The sequence below is a fragment of the Carcharhinus amblyrhynchos genome, chromosome 7 (genome assembly GCF_965287045.1).
Source record: "Carcharhinus amblyrhynchos chromosome 7, sCarAmb.v2.hapA, whole genome shotgun sequence".
Taxonomy (NCBI): Eukaryota; Metazoa; Chordata; class Chondrichthyes; order Carcharhiniformes; family Carcharhinidae; genus Carcharhinus; species Carcharhinus amblyrhynchos.
The window spans coordinates 74852674-74874721 of record NC_137330.1 but is presented as its reverse complement, the minus strand read 5'-3'; the positions used below and the strand labels follow the sequence as shown (position 1 = coordinate 74874721).

The window sequence follows — 22048 nt, the reverse complement described above, 5'->3', positions numbered from 1 at the left end:
AAAACAGTCAAACAACCCATGGAGACACCTAAAATTACCACGGCTAAGAAAACATCCCTGGCCCCTCAAACCTCTTTTGAGATCAATGACACACCTATGGTTCAAACCCCAGAGATTCTAGACCATTAATAACCAATCAGACAAAATGATTAGCACACATTTAAAACAATTTCCCCAACACTTGAAAACATCGAGACAGGATGGCTAAGGTTAAATACTGTAAACAAACACCTGTACAGCAAAGTTCAGGTGTAACTATAGCCCTCTGCGAGGGATCGTTAGAGCGCTTTTGGGACAGTCTGATTGTACGTCCTGACTGCGCTTCTCCGTCGACGTAAAAGAAAATAAAGCTGTGCCATTATTGGACTTCACCCTGAGTCCATAGTAGTCGTTTCACCCACTCGCGCTAACAAGCCCAAATGCTATAGAGTACTTCAGTCAGCTTGAACCTATTTGTGGAATGAAAGGACTACTTGAATAGGTCACAGTCTATAGATATGTAACTCAATGCTCATTTTACAAATCACTTACAAACTAAATATATATTGAAGAAAACATTAGAATTTAATAGCTGGTTAGCTTAGTACAAAATGTACATAAAAATTAAACAGATCAAAAAGGTTGAACAATACATTATACAATGAACTTCATTTCTTTGTGGTTATTGTCTCCAATTCCTCCACTATCTGTGCGGCAGAGGGACGTTTTTTAGGATCTTCATTTGTACAAACAAAGAACAGCTCAATTGCCTTGCTGTAGGAATCATCTAGTTCTTCCATGTTGAGTGCTGGTCTTGTTCCCAAAGCTGCATAATAAGCATCCTCATCAAAACAGTCTTCGTCATCATCCAAACTATCAAGAGAGTCTACAGCATAAATACAAGAATGAAACTATTTATTTAGAGTACGTCAGGAATCTTCCAATTGGATTGTGGCAAATAGTTTCAATATTCAGCTACCAGTCAAAGATAAGCAAAATGTCCTATGATTAAACCTCTAATTCATACAGAAGCTCATGCAATAGAAAAAAAAATCCATATAAAGAAAATTGAATTAATCTTGAAATGACAGTAAAAGGTGATTTTTCAAAAAATTAAAGTATTCAGAGCCATTCTCAATATTAAACTTTTTGAATTCAGCTCTTTTGCCCACATTTGGTTGAACTGGAACCCAAGTTCCAGTTGGGACCCAAACTGGATACCAGTAAGCAGGCTTTTGCTCAGTGTCACTTGATAGAGTTAACAATGCATTTAATCACTGAGAATCATAGAATCCTACAGTGCAAAAGCAGGCTATACCAAACCATCGAGTCTGCACCGACCACAATCCCACTCAAGTCCTATCCCTACACATTCACCCTAGCTAGTCCCTGACGCTAAAGGGCAATTTAGCACAGCCAATCCACCTAACCTGCACATCTTTGAATTGTGGAAGGAAACCCATACAGACACAGGTAGAATGTGCAAACTTCACACAGACTGTAACCCAAGCTTAGAATCGAACCTGGGTCCCTGGTGTTGAGAGGCAGCAATGCTAACCCACTGTGCCATCATGCTGCCGATGGCTGATGAAAAAACACACACTTGGTTGATAATTGAGTAGATTGATGCGATTATAACTGGCTGGAATGCATCTGTCCTGTTGTTTGTGCAGTAAAAAGTCTGACAACACCAGGTTTTAGTCCAACCTATTTATTTGATAATAAAACCTGGTGTTGTCAGACTTTTTACTGTGTTTACGCCAGTCCAACGCCGGCATACCCACATCATGACTACTGTTGTTTGTGGACAGAACGTACCTGGGCAATTTTCAACATTGTGAGTAGATGCCTGTGTTTTGGCTGTAGTAGAACAACTTGGGTAAGGGTGTGGTTAGTTCTGGAGCACAGGTCTCAAGTACTATATCCAGGATGCTGATAAGCCCCAAGGCCCTTATGTTCAGTTGTTTCATTACATAATGTGAATTAAATTGGCTAAGACTGGCATCCATGATGCTGGAAATCTCAAGAGGAGGTAGATTTAGATCATCTGCTCAGTATCACAACTATTTTTTGCACCAAACTTGGACTCCATCATCGTCAATGGGAATGTTAGAAGAACCCCGCCTCCTACTGTTTAATTAATCATCATTCTCAAACGAAAAGTTTGATTTTGTTTGTCAGTTGTTGGTTAGTTGAAGGTAGAATATTGGCCAGGACAACTGTGCCATTAACATGCACCTTAGGCAGACAAAGCCTTGATGTAATGCATCATTCGCTCAGTATTGCACTAGAGTATCAGAAAGCTTAAATGTTCAATTTCAGTGGAGTTAAATGTACAATTTTCTGGATCACATACAACAGCGATAGTCACACAACTGAAGCAATGTGATATTGATGTGGTGATTCTGTAATGGATTGCAGGAAAGAATATACACAGTCTGATTTTCTGTCTATTCACTTTTATCAGTAAATGGAAAACCATAGACTTGACATGTTTAATTTACCTAGATCCTTTTGCTAAAACAATCAAATCATTGCTTTGGAAAACCAGGCAGACCTGCAATGCACAATTGTTAGCTTACCTTCAGAAATATTTACATGAGGCATAGAAAGGGTCATCATTTCCCACAATGTGAGGCCATAGGCAAAAATGTCTGATTTGTCTGTAATTACACCATTTTCCTCCAGAGCCTCTTTTGGTTTCCAAGGCTCAGTCCCAATGTATATCACGGTCGGATCACTTACTATAAAGGAATAATAAAAATATACTCAGAACATTGACAATTACTGTATAAATGACTAAGTTGAAATGGATAGCATTTAAATAGATAATGCCCAAGATTCCAATCTCAGTACCTAAAAGGTCAAAGCTAAAATTGGATACCATCGTACCATCAGAAATTTAAGAAACAGTGGAAAGGTACAGGTCAGCCAGCAGGAGGCATGGTTAGTAAGTTTGGAGATGACAGCAAGTTTGATGGCATAGTGGACTAGTGAAAAAGGTTATCTCGGATTGCAACGAGATCTTGATCAACTGGGCCAGTGGACTGACAAATGGCAGATGGAGTTTAATTTAGATAAATGCGAGGTAATGCATTTTGGTAGATCAAACCAGGGCAGGACTTACTCAGTTAATGGTGGAGAGTTACAAAACAAAGATCTAGGGACACAGGTTCATAGCTCCTTGCAAGTGGAGTCACAGATGGACAGACTGGTGAAGATGGTATTCAGCATGCTTGGTTTCATTGGTCAGAACATTGAATACAGTGGTTGGGACGTCTTGTTGAAGTTGTAAAGGACATTGGTACGGTCACACTTGGAATACTGTGTACAGTTCTGGTCATCCCATTTTAGAAAGGACATTATTAAACTAGAATGAGTGGAGAAGAAATTTATTAGGATGCTATTGGGACTTGATGGTTTGAGTTATAAGGACAGGCTGGATAGACTGGGACTTTTTTCTCTAGAGTGTAGAAGATTGAGGGATGATCTTATAGAGGTCTATAAAATAAAGGAGCATAGATCAGCTAGATACAAGTGATGGGTGAGATCATAAATGAATATTTCTCAATCAGTATTTACTGTTGAGAAAAGCACAGATGTTAGGGAACTTGGGGAAATAAATAGTGATGTCTTAAGGAGTGTACATATTACAGAGAAGGAGGTGCTGAAAGTCTTAAAAGTGCATCAAGGTAGATAAATCCCCAGGACCTGATGAAGTGTATCCCTGGACATTGTGGGTGCCCTAGCAGAGATATTTGGATAATCAATAATCACAAGTGAGGTGCCTGAAGATTGGAGGGTGGCAAATGTTGTGCCTTTGTTTAAAGACGGCTGCAGAGAAAAGCCTGTGAACTACAGGCCAGTGAGCCTCACATCTGTGATGGGTAAGTTGTTGGAAGGTATTTTGAGACAGGATCTACAAGTATTTAGAGACACAAGGACTGATTAGGGATGGCTTTGTGACTGGAAAATCATGCCTCACAAATTTGACTGAGTTTTTTGAAGGGGTAACCAATAAGGTAGATGAGGATAGCGCAGTTGATGTTGTCTACATGGAGTTTAGCAAGGCCTTTGACAAGGTACCATATGGCAGGTTGTTGCATAAGGTTAAATCTCACAGGATCCAGAGTGAGATAGCTAACTGGATACAAAATTGGCCTGATGACAGAACCAGTGGGTGTTTGTAGAGGGCTTTTTCCAAACTGGAGGCCTGTGAGCAACAGTGTGCCTCAGGATTCAGTGCTGGGTCCACTGTTATTTGTCATTTATATTCATGATTTGGATGAAAATATAGGAAGCATGGTTAGTAAGTTTGCAAATGACACCAAGATTGATGGCATAGTGGACAGGGAAGAAAGTTATCTCCAATTACAAGGGGATGTTGATCAATTAGGCCTGTGGGTTGACGAATGGCAGATGGAGTTTAATTTAGATAAATGCACGATGATGCATTTTGGTAGACTGAACCAGGGCGGGACTTACTCAGTTAATGGTAGGGCATTGGGCAGAGTTACAGAACAAAGAGATCTAGGGGTACGTGTTCGTAACTCGTTGGAAGTGGAGTCACAGGTGAACAGAGTGGTGAAGAAGGCATTGAGCATGCTTGGTTTCATTGGTCAGAACACTGAATACAGGAATTGGGATGTCTTGTTGAAGTTGTACAAGACACTGGTAAGGCCACACTTGGAATACTGTGTAGTTCTGGTCACCCTATTACAGAAAAGATATTATTAAACTAGAATGGAGTGCAGAAAAGATTTACTAGGATGCTACTGGGACTTGGTGGATTGAGTTATAAGGAAAGGCTGGATAGACTGGGACGTTTTCCCTCTGGAACATAGGAGGCTGAGGGGTGATCTTATAGAGGTCTATAAAATAATAAGGGGCACAGATCAACTAGATAGTCAATATCTTTTCCCAAAGGTAGGGGAGTCTAAAACTAGAGGGCATTAGTTGAAGCTGAGAGGGGAGAGATACAAAAGTGTCCAGAGGGGCAATTTTTTCACACAGAGGGTGGTGAGTGTCTGGAACAAGCTGCCAGAGGTGGGTACAATTTTGTCTTTTAAAAAGCATTTAAACAGTTAGATGGGTATAAAGGGATATAGGCCAAATGCGGGCAATTGGGACTAGCTTTGGGGTTTAAAGAAAGGGTGGCATGAACAAGTTGGGTCGAAGAGCCTGTTTCCATGATGCAAACCTCTATGGCTCTATCTGAAAGAGAAATAGTTAATGTTTTACATATAATCCTTTATCCAAGTCATGCAATGATATGCCAACAGCCCTGAGACAGATATCAAAAGGAAACAAAACCACAGAACAAAAATGGAACATTAATATACAAACTGAGCAACTTCCCAGGGATTCTTTGACAAAAATTCACACGGTAAAGTCCTAATTAAACGTAAAGCTACAGCAATGCAAGAAAGAACTAGGTGGGAAAAAATGCTGATTAAAGAAGAGACAAAGGTCAAACTGGGAAGAATGTTAGTCTTGATGGAATCAAATTTACTTCCAATTTACATCTGTGACATGGAAACCAAAAAGCAAATCAAAATCATTTGGTTTGAAAATGCAAATTTCACAGGCGCAATAATTCACTCGATCAGAATGTAGAACAAACCCTTGGGTAAAGCACAGAAAGCTCTTGGGAAAGATTTAAGAGACAGTTGAATTATCCAATTGGTGAATAGTGAACTGTAGTATTGTCTTCCCCAAAATGAACTTTGACAGGCCATGTGCTCTTTTTCTTCTTTTAGTGTGTTTTCATGGTAACGCTGGAGTAAATACAACATTTTAGCACATAGCCACTTTTAGATGAACTGTCAACTGGATATGCATTTGTCTTTAGGCCAGCTAATAAAATAAACACCCACAGAATTAAAACAATACCAGATGTCTGAACATTCCTTTCTACCAAGTCAATGTATTTTGAAACCAGTGGTAACTGTGGAGCAAAATCATGTTCAAAACAAATCCTGCACAGGAATTCTGCTGATAACTAACACTCACAAAAGATGCCAAATCGCTACAATTTTTTTATTGATCCCTAGGGTTTTATTCTTAGACCGAAGAAAAATAAATTGAAAGGTTGCGTACATAGCAATTTTTTCAAAAATTCTTCAAAATTTCAGACAAATGCAATTAATGTTAAACATGAAATCCACAACATATTAGCTAATTTTTCTTTTTAATTTCCATTAATAATTTTTAAAATTTATTGTAAATAGTGCTAAGAATTTTTTTATTTATTCACAGATGTAGATGTTGTTGGCAAAGCCAGTCCATTGCTAATTGCCCTTGGGAAGATGGTGGTGAACTGCTGCTTTGCCACAGTCTAAGTGGGATGGATCCATCCACAGTACTTCCCAGTGACAGTGAACGAACAGCTGTATAATTTCAAATCATAGTGTGGGGCTTGGAATATCAGTTATGTACCTTACGTAGCAAACTGCTGCCACTGTATATCGATGGATGGAGTGAATGTTTAAGGTATTGAATGGGCTACCAATTAAGTGGGCTGCTTTGTCCTGGAGTGTTGAGCTTCTTGAATGTTGTTGGGAGTGCAGTCATCCAGGCAAATGGAGAATATTCCATTACATTCCTGACTTGTGCCTCATAGATGGTCAACAAGCTTTGGGGAATCAGGAGGCGAGTTATTTACTGCTAACCTCTGACCTGCTCTTGTAGCTACAGCAGACTGGCCTAATTCTGTTTCTGGTCAACTGAACATCCCCACCTCCGTCCATTCCTCACGATTTTGATAGTGGGGGGTTCAGTGATGGTAAGCCCATTGCATGTCATGAGGAGATGGTTAGATTCTTTTTGTTTTGAGATGGTCATTACCTGGCTCAAGTGTTGTGTTACCTGTCACTTCCAAACCTGAATATTGTCTAGACCTTGTTGCTTAGGAGCCTGGACTGCTTCAATGTCTAAGTCTCGAATGGTTCTAAACATTCTTCAATGACCAGCTCCACTTCTGACCTCTTGCTGCAGGAAAGGGTATTGATGAAGCAACTAAAGATGATTGGATTAAGGAAGCTAGGAACTCCAGTAACAATGTCCTGGGACTGAGGTGATTGATCTCCAACAACTATAACCATTTTCCTTTGTGCTAGGTATAATTCAGACAAGTGGAGAGTTTTCTCCAATTCCTCAAATCCAAAAACTGTTCAGATAATGCATTGGTCATTACTGGTAATGCACCAAGGAAACAAAGTAATTTCACACTATAAAAAACACGACAGTTTGAATACATCAGTGCACTGCTCCTGCAAGTACCATACAGTTAAAATGGTTTAAATATATGTGCGAATGTATATACATACATACAATGGTTTCATAAAATATGCAATTGTATTGAGAATAAATAAAGATGTAACTGAATAAATTTTAAGAAAGATTTTGGAAACATATACATTTTGCAATATAGCAAAACACATTCAAGTTTACCACTACTCAATATCACATTTACCAATAGCCTACGACTCCTGATGAATTGCAAGAACAAACATACCTTGCATGTTCTCATCTAATTTCAGTGACACACCCACATCACAGATCTTAATGGTCTCAAAATCTTCTTTAATGACGATATTGCAAGATTTGATGTCTCCATGCAAGAGATTTTTCTCATTGTGCAGATACTGGAAGTTTCAAAAGTAAATAAATATTTAAGTTCTCAAAAGTCACAATTCTGCAAAAATGCAATCAACTGTCAGTGAAAAAATCCAATATTTAAACAACATGTTCCTGGGACAATAAAAACAGGCCCAAATTGAGAACACTCCGTTCTAGCTGCTCCAATTTCACTTGTATCCTACTTAAACAGGAACACCATTGTTATTTTGAAAATGCAATCATAGCGAGGGGGATTGAATATAAAAGTAGGGAGGTCTTGCTGCAGCTGTACAGGGCATTGGTGAGGCCGCAGCTGGAGTACTGTGTGCAGTTTTGGTCACCGCACTTACGCAAGGATATTTTGGCCTTGGAGGGAGTGCAGAGGAGGTTTACTAGGCTGATACCGGAGTTGAGGGGGTTGAGCTATGAGGAGAGGCTGAATAAACTAGGCTTGTACTCATTAGAGTTTAGAAGAATGAGGGGAGATCTCATTGAGACATATAAGATGATGAATGGGATGGATAGGATAGAGGTGGAGAGACTCCTCCCGCTCAGAAAGGACAGTAGGACTAGGGGGCACAGCCTCAAGATAAAGGGGGGCGGTTTAGAACGGAGTTGAGGAATTTCTTCACTCAAAGGGTGGTGAATCTCTGGAATTCTCTGCCCGTTGAAGTGGTGGAGGCTGCCTCGCTAAATATTTTAAAGACGCGGGTTGATGGGTTTTTGATAAGAGAGGGGATTAAGGGTTATGGGGAGAGGGGGGGGAATGTGGAACTGAGCCACAACAGATCAGCCATGATCTTATTGAATGGCGGGGCAGGCTCGAAGGGCTAGATGGCCTACTCCTGCTCCTATTTCTTATGTTCTTAGATGAAACTTAATGCTGAGAAGTTTGAAGTGATTAATTTAAGTAGGAAACATGAGGAGAGGCAATATAAATGATACAATTTTAAAGGGGGGCAGAAACACATACCCAACCACTGAAGGCAGCAAGCCAAGTTGAAAAGGCTGCCAAAGCAATATATGGGATCCTTGGCTTTACAGAGGTAGAGCACAAAAGAAGGAACATGTGCTACAGCTTTATGTTAAAACGCACTGATAAGACTTCAGTTAGGAATTGACATTAAATTATTTTAATGCAGTCAGGCCAATTCAGGGAACCACATTTTAGTAAACACGTCAAGGCTTCAGAAATTAGAGAGGTGATTCTTGCAGCGCAGGAGGCTGGGAGAGAAGCAAAGACCATTTAACGGGCTTCCTATTGGAAGCCACGGCCTCCGTGCGTCTCCAGGCCCTGGATTTCCGGCAGCATCAATTAGTGCGAAGTTGCTTTATATATTTAAATCTAAATTTTAATCTCATTAATGGGCCCACGACTGAAATCTGCAGGCTCACTAGCCTCATTCTCATGCACCCTGCCTTGCCCACTCAACCCCCGCCAGGAGGGTTCATTCCAGCGGGGTTTACAACTCCCTAGTAACAGGGAGCTGGCAGTCTGACTCTGCTGGAGTAAGGGAGGTCATGAAGGCCCCCCAGGAGGTCAGAGGTAAGGGATGCTCCATGGGCATTGCCATCCTGGTCCCATGGCACTGCCCAAGGATGGCGGGCCCGCTGCCACTCTGCATTTGGAATCAGTGGCAGAGAGAGGGCGGTCAGCCATTTTGGCTGGCCATTGAAATGGAGGGAAAATCAGCCTGATGGGGGAAGTCAGGGCTACCAGTGGCGGTGGGCTGTGTGTGTGTGTGTGTGTGTGTGTGTGCGTCAGAAAGGCAGCATTGCAGGGCTGCCCAGTGATCAGGAGGCCAGCAATAGGGGCTACTGGGTATGCACTGATCTCCGCTATGACAGAATGGCACATGCAGTGACACACTTGACATTATGTTGCCAGCCTCTTCAGTGGGAATAAGCCCTAGCCCCAGCATTTCAATGTGCATCTTGCTAGGGCACTCTGCAGTGTTCAAGAGTGTGGGAGATTCCTTTTGAAAGTCCCACTCAAAAAAATAGTGGGAGTTACTCTAGTTTTTATATGAATTCAGCACTTAGAATTTTTTTCGGGCGAATCCCAGCCCAGAGATTTAACAGAATAGTATGAAGTATGAAAAAATTATTTTGGGGTTGTTCTGCAAGCACTCATTTAAGTGGAAGTGTTCAAAACCATGGTTTTTTTTGATACAGAAAATGAGGAGAAAATGTCGCTGGTGGCAGAGGATCAATAAACAGAAGACACACATTTAAGGAATAGGTGTTATGAGTGAGAAATGGCATAATCTGAAATGTACAGCCCAAAATGATGGTGGAAGCAGACTAAAAAGTAAATTTCCAAAGGAAATTACGTAAATACTCAAATAGGAAAGAAAACTACGGCGCTCTGGAGTAAAAGTAGGGGATCAAAGGAATTAAGGGATGCGGGGGGAATTGGGGGAAAGGCAAGTACATGAAGTTAAATTGCATGATCTTATTGAATAGCAAAATAAACTTGAAGTAGGTCAGGGGAGTGCAAAATCCAAAAAGCTAATGTCATAACTCTTTCAAAGAGCTGGCAAATGCACAATAGCCTGAATGTTTTCACAAGAAAAAGTAATAGAAGTCATAGCGCATATGGCTCATTGAATGATGCAACAGGCTCAATGAAATCATGGCTCATGTTCAGTTAACTTTGCTTCCCCAACTGCAGCCCATGTCCTCAGACTTCGTGATACCAATGTTTATCTCAGCTGTTAGTATGTTGCAAGTTGTTACATTGTCCCATCTATCAGGAGAAGTGGACATAAAGTTAGATCAATAATGGCTGTTTGCTGTTGAGCATGTGCTAGTCTTACCCAGTATATATATAGTATCTACAACAGTTTGAAGTGGAGAATTCCAAAGATTTGCAACTCCAAGTGAAGAAATATCTCATCTCAGTCCTAAATTCAACTCTTTACTCTGGAGATTGTGCCCCCGTGATAGATTTCTCAGCCGGGGAAATAGCCCCATTGTCTACCCTGTCAGTTCCTTGTGCTGTATCTTGTCTCTTTTCTGGCTACCAATCCTTTGCCTCCAGGGACAATTTATCCTCACTGATTATGACTGCGACTGTGTAGCCAAATTCCCCTTCAATTCAATTTTCGTGTTTGCTGACAACACCACCATAGTGGGTCAGATCTCAAACAATGATGAGACAGAGTACAGGAATGAGATCGAGAATCTGGTGAACTACTGCAGAAACAATAATCTCTCCCTCAGTGTCAACAAAACAAAGAAAATTGTCATCGACTTCAGGAAGCATATAGAACATTCCTATGTCTACATCAATGGGGATGAAGTAGAAGATTGAGAGCTTCAAGTTTTTAGATGTCTAGATCACCAATAACCTGTCCAGGTCCCTCAATGTCAACATTATAGTTAAGAAAGCCTACCAAAGCCTCTACTTTCTTAGAAGACTAAAGAAATTTGGCATGTCAGCTATGAGTCTCACTAACTTATACAGATGCACCACAGAAAGCATTCTTTCTGGTTGCATCACAGCTTGGAATGCTCCTACTCTGCCCAAGATCACAAGGAACTATAAAAGGTCAAGAAAGTAACCAATCCATCACGCAAACCAGCCTCCCATCCACTGAATCTGTCTACACTTCCCGCTGCCTCGGCAAAGCAGCCAGCATAATTAAGTACCCCACACACCCGGGAAAAAGATACAAAAGTCTGAGGTCACGTACCAACTGACTCAAGAACCACTTCTTCCCTGCTGCTTTTGAACAAACTTACCTTGCATTAAGTTGATCTTTCTCTACACCCTCGCTATGACTGTGACACTACACTCTGCACTCTCTCCTTTCCTTCTCTATGAACAGTATGTTTTGTCAGTACAGCGTGCATGAAACAATACTTTTCACTGTATGTTAATGCATGTGACAATAATAAATCAAATCAAATAGATTTTTAAAAAATTTCCAGGACAGTTGGGGATGGGAAAACAAATGCTGGCATTTGCCACCAACACCCATATCACATGAATGAATATTTAAAAAAACTACCTTCAATCCATTAGCCACATGCAAAGCTACTTTAAGGATGGTAGAGGCAGGAAAAGGTCCTTTGCCATTTTCACTCCTTTCTTCAATCAGATCATTCAGAGACTTTTCTCCTCCAAACTCCATAGCCAGACATGGAGTTCCATCATTCGTTTTAGCAAAAGCTCTGTATCCTGTGGACAAATTTCCAGAGAAAATATAAAGAGATGAAAGCTGTTAGAAGTGTCATAAAATTTATAAAAGATGAAACTACAAAGTTTATATCTACAATTCACTATGTGTAATAGTTCTTTCGCTATAATGCAGATAAAAAGATGTTTAAAAATGAGGCATGGAAATGTTCATTCACAAGGTACCAGAAAGGACTATTGTCTGAATTCATTTAGCAGTTAGAACATTGAAAAGGTACCACATTCATTATATTTTTCATGTGCAGTTACCATCACGTTGGCAAATGCATTGGCCAGCAAAATCCCACAGATTAAGTAATAGTTATGAGGGTATATTTGCAAGAAACCTTTTACAATATCAATGCTAGTGAATAAACGTTCAGTTTGAGTAAACCATTTACTCAAGCTCAAAATGTCCTTTTCCTGATTATTCAACAATAAACATACCTACCAACAATGTTTGGATGCTCAATATCTTTCAGGCGTTTGGCTTCTTCCTGAAGTCGCTTCAGATAAACACTTTGCTGTCTCACATTACACTTAGCATTAATCTTTTTCACAGCCCATGGAGAACATGATTTACCTGTAGGGGATCTAAACACAAAATAGTTTTTGAAAGCAATATGACCACAAATACCACAATCTTACGTTCCAAATCTTACTCCAGTTCAGCCACAATACTGGAAGTTTTCCAGGGACAAATTTTGTTTCTTCACAATATTTATAGAAAATGGATTATGATCAACAAACAATGCTCCATAACAGAGTACAACAACTGGTAATATTTTGCAAGGGTCAGAATTCCTCGTTTCAGCTAATCATTAAACAAAGTGGAAAAGGATAAAATTTGCAAAGGACAACAAGCATGTGGCCACATAAATAATGAGAGAATGATAATACACAAAGGGGTCTAGGCAAGTGGATGGGCTCTATTTGATATGGGTTGGCAATCCTGTACCAAGATTGGGATCAAAGCGTTAAGCATATATTTTTAAAAAATCACCACTGAGATATTATCAATAGTGCTATTTTGTAATGTTTACGTTGGAAGCTTTACTGAAAGGCACCATAAATTATTTTAACCCCCACAACCCATCTATAGTGTTTTGTTTGACATGACAATTCTTCCCTGTAGTGATTATATCAAATGTACTATATGGATCATGACGCATAAAATCCAAAACTTTGAAGAATGGACCACTCGCATGAAGTGAGAAATTAAGGCTTGAACAATAACATATAGATGCTGCCATTCTTTGAAACATAAGAAATATTTTATCACCAATGTTTTTATTTGCATAGCATTCAGTGTTTGCTTGCAAATCCCACTGGGGGGCACCCAATCTGTATCACCACCTGTGAGATAGCTTAGGTCATTCTGTTCTATTTGTAATATTGACTAGTAAACAACCAAGATAGCTAATTTCTCAAGTTTGGAACTTGAGAGAGGAGGAATCTATTCAATATTCATGTAACATATGCGTGTGACAGAACTCAAAGAAAGGGTATAAAAATATTAAGAAACAACCCTTCTTAAGATCAGAAAATCTACAAAGGTCAAGTTTGACTCTACAAGAAACCAGGTTGTACGAATCTATCGTAAAATTGTAAGTTACATAACATCTAAGAATAAACTTCCACTGGACAAGCTTGAGACTGAAATCAGAAAAAAATCATTCAATTGAATTTAGAGGATTTCCAAACACTTTCCAATTACTAACCTTTTCATAAGGTAAACATTAACTCCAGTACCATAGCCTAGTTTCTTCATGAAGGGAGAAGCAGGAAGAATCAAAGTTGTATGATTCTCATTCCAAGAACCTGCCAATAATTAGGAGTTAGATTATAAAACAGTACTTCCCGTGTGTACCTTATACTCAAATTAATTCTGCATTAGTACACCACCAAAATGGCAGATTTAATTGCAAGAGTCCTTTACTTGCATACAAAATACTTTATTGCAACAAACAATGTGGCAGCGGTAGTATGATATAGATTCTGGAACTAATGGCCAGTGCTATAACTGCACCGAAAACAACAATTCACTAGATGACAAATAATCACAAACATTTCTCTACTTAATAAGGCAACTGTTTTTAAACACAAGTAGTCATGATGTGGGAATGCCGGCGTTGGACTGGCGTAAACACAGTAAAAAGTCTGACAACACCAGGTTTTAGTCCAACCGATTTATTTGATAATACTCACAAGCTTTCGAGGGGACTACCTCTTCGTCAGGTGAATGGAGAGGCAGTCCCCTCGAAAGCTTGTGAGTATTATCAAATAAATCGGTTGGACTAAAACCTGGTGTTGTCAGACTCTTTACTGTGTTTAAACACAAGAGCAGACTTAAGCCACACTAGGGCAAAAACTAAAACTTGCTCAGGTTTGTGAGCTGAGAGTGACTGCCTTGGCATCAAGGTCACATTTGGCCAAGATGTGGAGATGCTGGTGTTGCACTAGGGTAGGCGCATTAAGAAGTCTCACACCATCAGGTTAAAGACAACATGTTTATTTGGTAGCACAAGCTTTCAAAGCACTGTTCCTTCATCAGGTAAGTAACGTGGTGTTGTGAGACATTTGGCCAAGTGTGAGATGAAGGAGCTGTAGCAAAACTGGGGTCAATGGGAATCAGGGAGAAAACTCTCCACTGAATGAAGTCACACATGGCACAAAAGAATATAGTTGTTAGATGTCAGTCATCTTAGCTCCAGGACATAGAAAGGTGGTAGGACTGGAGGGTCTTAATGACATTACTGTTACTAGAAAGGCGGTGCTCGACAGACTGGAGGGGCTGATTGTGGACAAGTCCCCAGGACCGGATGGAATGCATCCGAGGGTTCTGAAAGAAATGGCGGAGGTGATAGTGGATGCCTTGGTGGTTATTTTCCAAACGTCGCTGGATTCCGGGGAAGTGCCGGATGATTGGAAAACGGCTAATGTTACGCCGTTGTTTAAGAAGGGTGCCAGGCAAAAGGCGGGGAATTATAGGCCGGTTAGTTTAACATCTGTGGTAGGTAAAATGTTAGAATCTGTCATTAAGGAGGAAATTGCAAGGCATCTTGAAGGGAATTGCTTGATAGAGCAGACGCAGCACGGTTTCATTAAAGGGAAGTCGTGTCTGACAAATTTACTGGAGTTCTATGAGGATGTGTCTAGGGCGGTGGATAGAGGAGAGCCGGTGGATGTGGTCTTTCTAGATTTTCAGAAAGCGTTTGACAAAGTGCCTCACAAGAGGTTATTGCAGAAGGTCGAGGGACATGGAGTTGGGGGTAGGGTGTTAGCGTGGATAGAGGATTGGTTGTCAAATAGGAGGCAGAGAGTGGGGGTCAACGGGTGCTATTCGGATTGGCGGATGGTGACTAGTGGAGTGCCCCAGGGGTCGGTGCTGGGACCTCAGCTTTTTACCATTTATATAGATGATCTGGAGGAGGGAACCGAGTGTAGAGTGTCGAAATTTGCTGATGACACCAAGATTGGGGGAACGGCAAATTGTGCGGAGGGTGTGGAGAGTCTGCAGAAGGATCTAGATAGGCTGGGCGAATGGGCCAGAAAATGGCAAATGGAATTTAATGTTGGCAAGTGTGAGGTGGTCCACTTTGGTAGGAAAAATGGTAGGAAGGACTATTACTTACGAGGCGAAAAACTGCAGCAGGCGACGGTGCAGAGGGACCTCGGGGTCCTTGTGCATGAGTCGCAAAAACCCAGCTTGCAGGTGCAGCAGATGGTCAGGAAGGCGAATGGGATGCTGGCCTTCATAGCGAAGGGGATTGAATATAAAAGTAGGGAGGTCTTGCTGCAGCTGTATAGGGCATTGGTGAGGCCGCAACTGGAGTACTGTGTGCATTTTTGGGTGCCGCACCTGCGCAAAGATATTTTGGCCTTGGAGGGAGTGCAGAGGAGGTTTACTAGGCTGATACCGGAGTTGAGGGGGTTGAGCTATGAGGAGAGGCTGAATAAACTGGGCTTGTACTCGTTAGAGTTTAGAAGAATGAGAGGAGATCTCATTGAGACGTATAAGATGATGAATGGGATGGATAGGATAGAGGTGGAAAGACTCTTCCCACTCAAAAAAGACAATAGGACTAGGGGACACAGCCTCAAGATAAAAGGGGGGCGGTTTAGAACGGAGTTGAGGAGGAACTTCTTCACTCAAAGGGTGGTGAATCTCTGGAATTCTCTGCCCGTTGAAGTGGTGGAGGCTGCCTCGCTAAATATTTTTAAGACGCGGGTTGATGGGTTTTTGATAGGAGAGGGGATTAAGGGTTATGGGGAGAGGGCGGGAAAGTGGAACTGAGCAGCGACAGATCAGCCATGATCTTATTGAATGGCGGGGCAGGCTCGAAGGGCTGGATGGCCTACTCCTGCTCCTATTTCTTATGTTCTTATGACATCACTGCAGCAATTTTTCAGGGTGGTGTGATGGCCCAACCATGTACAGCTGCTTCATCGATGGCGCTCCTTCCACTGAATTTCAAAATTGGGAATATTGATAATTGCATAATTTTCAGCACCCTTTCTGATTCCCAGATACAGAAACAATTAGTGTCCAAATGCAGCAAGACCTAGACAATATCCAGGCTTGGGCTGACAAGAAAAATTCTAACCATCGCCCCTTGACATTCAATGGCATTACCATCCCTGAATATCCCACTATCAACATCACGCCATTACCATTGACCAGTAACTCAACTGGACTAGCCATATAAACACAGGTCAGAGGAAACATGCATAGAAATGTGAATTAGGAGTGAGCCATTTGGCTCCTACAGCCTGCTCTGCCATTCAACAAAATAATGGCTGATCTGTTTGTAACTACAACCCCACAATCTTACCAATCCCTGGTAACCTTTCACCACTTATTAATCAAGAATCTATCTAGTTCAGCCTCAAAAATATTCGAAGACTGCTTCCACTGCCATTTGAGGAAGACCCTCAGCAAAATAAATTTTTATCTAAGAACATAAGAACATATGAGCAACCACTTATTTTTAAACAAGGATCCCTAGTTCTAGATTCTCCCACAAGAGGAAATATCCCAAATCCACTCCATTAACACCCTGCAGAATATCAAAGTATATTAAAATTATTCAAATATATAACATTATTCAAACATATGTGAACATCAAGTCACCTCTTACTCATCTAAACTCTAGTGGACACAAACATAACCTCTCGAACCTATCCTCAAAAGACAATCCTGTGGCAAGTAACTCACCTCCAGACACCCCAGAGCCTGTCCACAATTTACAAGGCATAATTCACAAGTGTGCTGGAATACTCTCTCCTTGCCTGGATGAGCGTAGCATCCAGCACAAAGCAGCCCACTTGATTGGCATCCAATCCACAAAAATTCAGTCCATCCACCACCGACACAGTAGCAGCAGTGTGTACCATCTACAAGATGTAATACAATTACTCACCGAGGTGCTTTAGAGAGCACCTTCCAAACCCACGACTACCATATAGAAGGATAAAGATACATAGGAGCACTACCACCTGGGAAATTCCTCTCCAAGCCACTCACCATCTTGACCAGGAAATATGTCATTTCTCTGTAAGCATTAAGATCCGAGAACTCCCTCCCTAATAGCACAGTTGGTGTACCCTGCACCATACTGGAATGGTTCAAGAAAGCAGCTCACCACCACTTCCTCTCAAAGGCATTTAGGGATAGGCAATAAATGCTAGTCTAGCCAGTGAAGTCCACATCCCTTGAATGATTTTCTCAAATTTGGAACTCAAAAATTACTGTTATAAAAAGAAAAATCTTGCATTTATGTAACATCTTTCACAACTTCAGTTCACTTTAGCACCCACTGGCTGTTCTCATGTGTGATCACCATGCAATAGCCAATTTGCTCCCACAAATAGCAATGTGATCAGATAATATTTTATGATATTGAGGGTGAATATTAGCTACTACAGCATGGTTAACCTCCTTGCTTCTCTTTAAAACAGAGACCTTCCACATCCAAGAGGGCAGATGGGACATTGCTTAAGCAACCCATCCAAAACTTGGCACCACCAATGATGCAGCACTGACTGTTGGCTTAGGTTTTTGTGCTCAAATTGCAGAATGAAACTCTCAGCCACAGTGACACAATTTCAAGACAGAAGATTTACATGGTTTTGTCAATTTTTTTCTACTCAGAAAGTCTCCAGAACCAGAGAGAAAATTTGTTTCACAGTAAACACTTCTGGTAGTCAGTTGTACTTACCTAATTGTTTCTTTTTGTTTTCCTTCTGGCAAGGAGATTTGAAAGGGCAAGCTCCATCCATATTTTGTATTTCAAACTAAAGACTTCACCAAGAAAGTATGCCTTTCAAAAACTGCAAAGAGAAAAGCATTAGTAACAATTTAGAAGGCTGTTTGTTGGTCAATGTTTGAAGTTTCTAATGGCAACCCAGAATCTGCTGAACTCGGTATGCTGCTGAGATTTGTTACTGCACTCTCCACCTCTGCTTCTTTTTACCTTTTGTAATCTGAAAACAGGAAAGCAACAAGGCACCTGAAGTCTTGATGAATGATGGGGCCAACGGGCTTACAGGATTGCAAAATAAAATGGAAACAAGGAGTTTCTTTCACATCCGTTATTTTTTGGAATTATCCAGCCTAGAGAACAGTTAGAGGCTGCACCATTACATACAAGGCTGAGATTGGTAGATTTTTGACTTACAAAGGAGTCATGTGGTTTGAGGGGTAGACAGGAAAGTGGGGTTTATTGAAAGATATGTTATTAATTACTAAACAAAACTGGGAGCACTCGGAGTATCAATCAGTATCCAAATACACTCATGGCCAATAACTTAAAATACTTCCGTGCCTATGTTTAATTCTTCCAGACTTTTCATTGAATCATAGAATCCTGCAGTGCAGGAGGCAGCTATTCGGCCCATCAAGTCTGTACCAACAATTATCCCACCCAGGCCTCATCCCCATGACCCCATATATTTACCCTGCTAATCCCCCTGGCACTAGGGACAATTTAGCATAGCCAATCCACCTAACCTACACACCTTTAGACTGTTGGAGGAAACCAGCGTACCTGGAGGAATCCTACGCAGACATGGTTTAATGCGTAAACTCCACACAGTCAATCAAGGTTGAATTAAACCTGGGGCCCTGGCACTGAGTTAGCAGTGCTAACATGTTGCTACCATGCTGAACATAGATAAGACTATCCTCCCCCTCCCATTAAGAGTTCCTCTCCAGCCTAAAGCAGATATTCTTACATTTACTTACTTTTCGCAGTGGCTATTTGTGCAACCCTGTCTGAACTATCCAAAGTTTGCGACTTAAATCACATTTTTAGATGGTTCTCAGTACAGGGCAATTATACAAAGGAAGTTTGCATTTCTGGACAACTGCCCTGCAAATGCTTACCCGTGAAGTTCTGAGAGGGGTCAAAGTGGGCAAAATTATGGTGGATTCATGAAATTCAACGTAAGGGAGAGGCTGGGACCCAGCAAAGATCTAAGACTCTGAGTCTTTTTCTGAACGGTGGGAAGCCAAAATCTATGCAGGAAGAGATTCAGAAGCCCATGCAGAAAACTCACTAAAAAGTAGTGGGTAGTTACAAAACAAAACTAATGCGACTTTGTAATTAATTTATGTTGTTGTTAGACTCCACCAGAAGTACTGAGACTGTCAGCGGTATTCCCCCCATTACCCGCCTGTTAACCCCCTCTCTGCCCACAACCAATGGACCATTACCCCCTTCCCCCAGTAAGTGATGAGCTTTTACCTCCTCCCTGGGAACCAATGGGTCATCAACCCCCTCCTCAGTGAACGATGGGCCATTACCCACCCGCCCCCTTCCCTAGTAAACAAAGCGCCGTTACCGCTCCCCCCGATAACCGATGGGCCGTTACCACGCCCCGCCCGCCGGTAACCGATGGGCCATCTCGCTCCTCCCTACGGGTAACTGATGGGTGGGCCGTCCGCCTCCCTCCCCCAGGTTACCCATGGGCCGTTACTCCCTCCCTCGCGCTTTGTCTCTCTCACCGGCTCCAGCCGCTTCTCGCGCTCAGTCTGTTTATTTGAAATTTCCAGTGCACCATGGGATAATTGGGGGAAGGAGGGAGGATGCGCATGCGCATAACTGGGGACGCTTCAATTTCAGAAAGGCTGGGAGAGAAGGGCAGATGTGGGAATGGGCATGGGAGTGTGTGTAGGGGTATGGGAGTGGATGTGGGTATGGGAATGGGTGTGGGTGTGGGAGTGATGTTGGTGCATCAGATTTCAGTTGGCAGTTTTTCATTGTAGAGCCTGATGCTCACAAATCAGAGGAATAAACATTATATAAAAGCGAATTACAGTGCGTGCTGGAATCTGAAACCAAAAGAGAAAATGCTGGAAAATCTCAGCAGGTCTGGCACCTGAGTATCTAGACTCGAAATGTCAGCTCTTTTCTCTCCTTACAGATTTTCCAATCTTAAAATTTTTAAAAAATTCTCTTTTGGAGAAAACATCATTGATTGTTGGTGATTCCCTGCATGATTTTGATTTATTATTATCACGTGTGTTGGTATACAGTGAAAAGTGTTGTTTCTTGCACGCTATACAGACAAAACATATTGTTCATAGGGAAGGAAAGGAGAGAGTGAGTGGCTTGGTACGTGACCTCAGACTTTTGTGTCTTTTTCCTGACAGAAGAAAGTGGAAGAGAGTAGGTCCGGGGTGCTTGAGGTCCTTAATTATGCTGGCTGCTTTTCCGAGGCAGCAGGAAGCATAGAGTCAATGGATGGGCGGCTGGTTTGCATAAAGGACTGGGCTTCATTCACAAACTTTTGTAGTTTCTTGGGCAGAGCAGAAGCCATTCCAAACTGTGATACAACCAGAAAGAATGCTTTTGATGGTGCATCTGTAAAAATTGGTGAGAGTCGTAGCTGACGTGCCCAGTTTCCTTAGTTTTCTTAGAAAGTAGAGGTGTTGGTGGGCTTTCTGAATCATAGAATCCCCACAGTGCAGAAAGTGGCCACTTGGCCCATCAGATCCACATCAACCAACCCACCCTGACAGAACATCCCACCCAGGTCCTATTCCCACATATTTACCCCACTAATTCCCTTAACTTTAACATCTTGGGACACTAAGGGACAATTTAGCCATTCAATAAGATCACGTCTGATCTTTTCGTGGACTCAGCTCACTTACCCACCCGCTCACAACAATCCTTAATTCCTTTACTGTTCAAAAATCTATCTATCTTTGCTTTAAAAACATTGAACGAAGCAGCCTCAACTGCTTCACTGGGCAGGAAATTCCACAGATTCACAACCCTTTAGGTGAAGAGGTTCCTCATCTCATTCCTAAATCTGCTCCCCTTTGTTTTGAGGCTATGCCCCCAGTTCTAGTTTCATCCTATCCCCTTCATAATTTTATATGTTTCTATAAGATTCTTCTAAATTCCAATGAGTATAGTCCCAATCTATTCAATCCCTCCTCATAAGCCAACCCTCTCAACTCTGAAATCAACTTACTGAATCTCCTCTGCACCCCCTCCAGTGCCAGTACATCCTTTCTCAAGTAAGGAGACCAAAACCAAATACTCCAGATGTGGCCTCACCAGCACTTTATACAGCTGCAGCATAACCTTCCTGTTTTTAAACTCCATCCCTCTAGCAATGAAGGACAAAATACCATTTGCCTTCTTAATTACTTACTGCACCTACAAACCAACTTTTTGCATTTCATGCACAAGGACACCCAAGTTCCTCTGCACAGCAGCATGCTGCAATTTTTTACTATTTAAGTAATAGTCCAATTTGCTGTTATTCCTACCAAAATGAATGACCTCACATTTACCAACATTGCACTCCATCTACGAGACCCTTGCCCACTCACTTAAACTGTCTATATCCCTCTGCAGACTTTAAGTGTCCTTTTCACACTTTGGGCAAGGATCTGGCAGATGGAGTATAAGCATAAGGTTATCCACTTTGGAAGGAAAAATAGTAAAATGGACTATTATTTAAACGGCAAAAAATTACAACATACTACTGTGCAGCGGGACCTGGGGGTTCTTGTGCATGAATCACAAAAACTCAGTTTGCAGCAGGTGCAGCAGGTAATCAAGAAGGCAAATGGAATGTTGACCTTTATTGCGAGCGGGATGGAGTATAAAAGCAGGGAGGTCGTGCTGCAATTGTACAGGGTACTGGTGAGGCCACACCTAGAGTACTGTGTATAATTTAGTCCCCTTATTTAAGAAAGGATATATTAGCTTTGGAAGGGGTGCAGAGAAGGTTCACCAGGTTGAT

General features: G+C 41.5%; 1 protein-coding gene across 2 annotated transcripts; it reads right to left on the bottom strand.

Annotated features, from left to right (window-relative positions):
* Nucleotides 1–543: 543 nt before the first annotated feature.
* On the bottom strand, nucleotides 544–19848 carry pbk (PDZ binding kinase). Of its 2 annotated transcripts, none has more exons than XM_080193330.1 (8): nucleotides 19791–19848; nucleotides 18004–18115; nucleotides 13504–13603; nucleotides 12234–12376; nucleotides 11616–11785; nucleotides 7496–7625; nucleotides 2562–2723; nucleotides 544–865 (listed from the first exon to the last, which is right to left on the bottom strand). In XM_080193330.1, exons 2-8 carry the CDS (start codon nucleotides 18062–18064, stop codon nucleotides 648–650), a joined length of 984 nt encoding a protein of 327 aa, XP_080049456.1. In that variant the 5' UTR covers nucleotides 18065–18115; nucleotides 19791–19848; the 3' UTR covers nucleotides 544–647. The 2 variants fall into 2 exon arrangements, with proteins under 2 accessions (XP_080049456.1, XP_080049457.1); XM_080193331.1 differs by having other exon boundaries at nucleotides 19763–19827.
* Between the last annotated feature and the right edge of the window lie 2200 nt (nucleotides 19849–22048).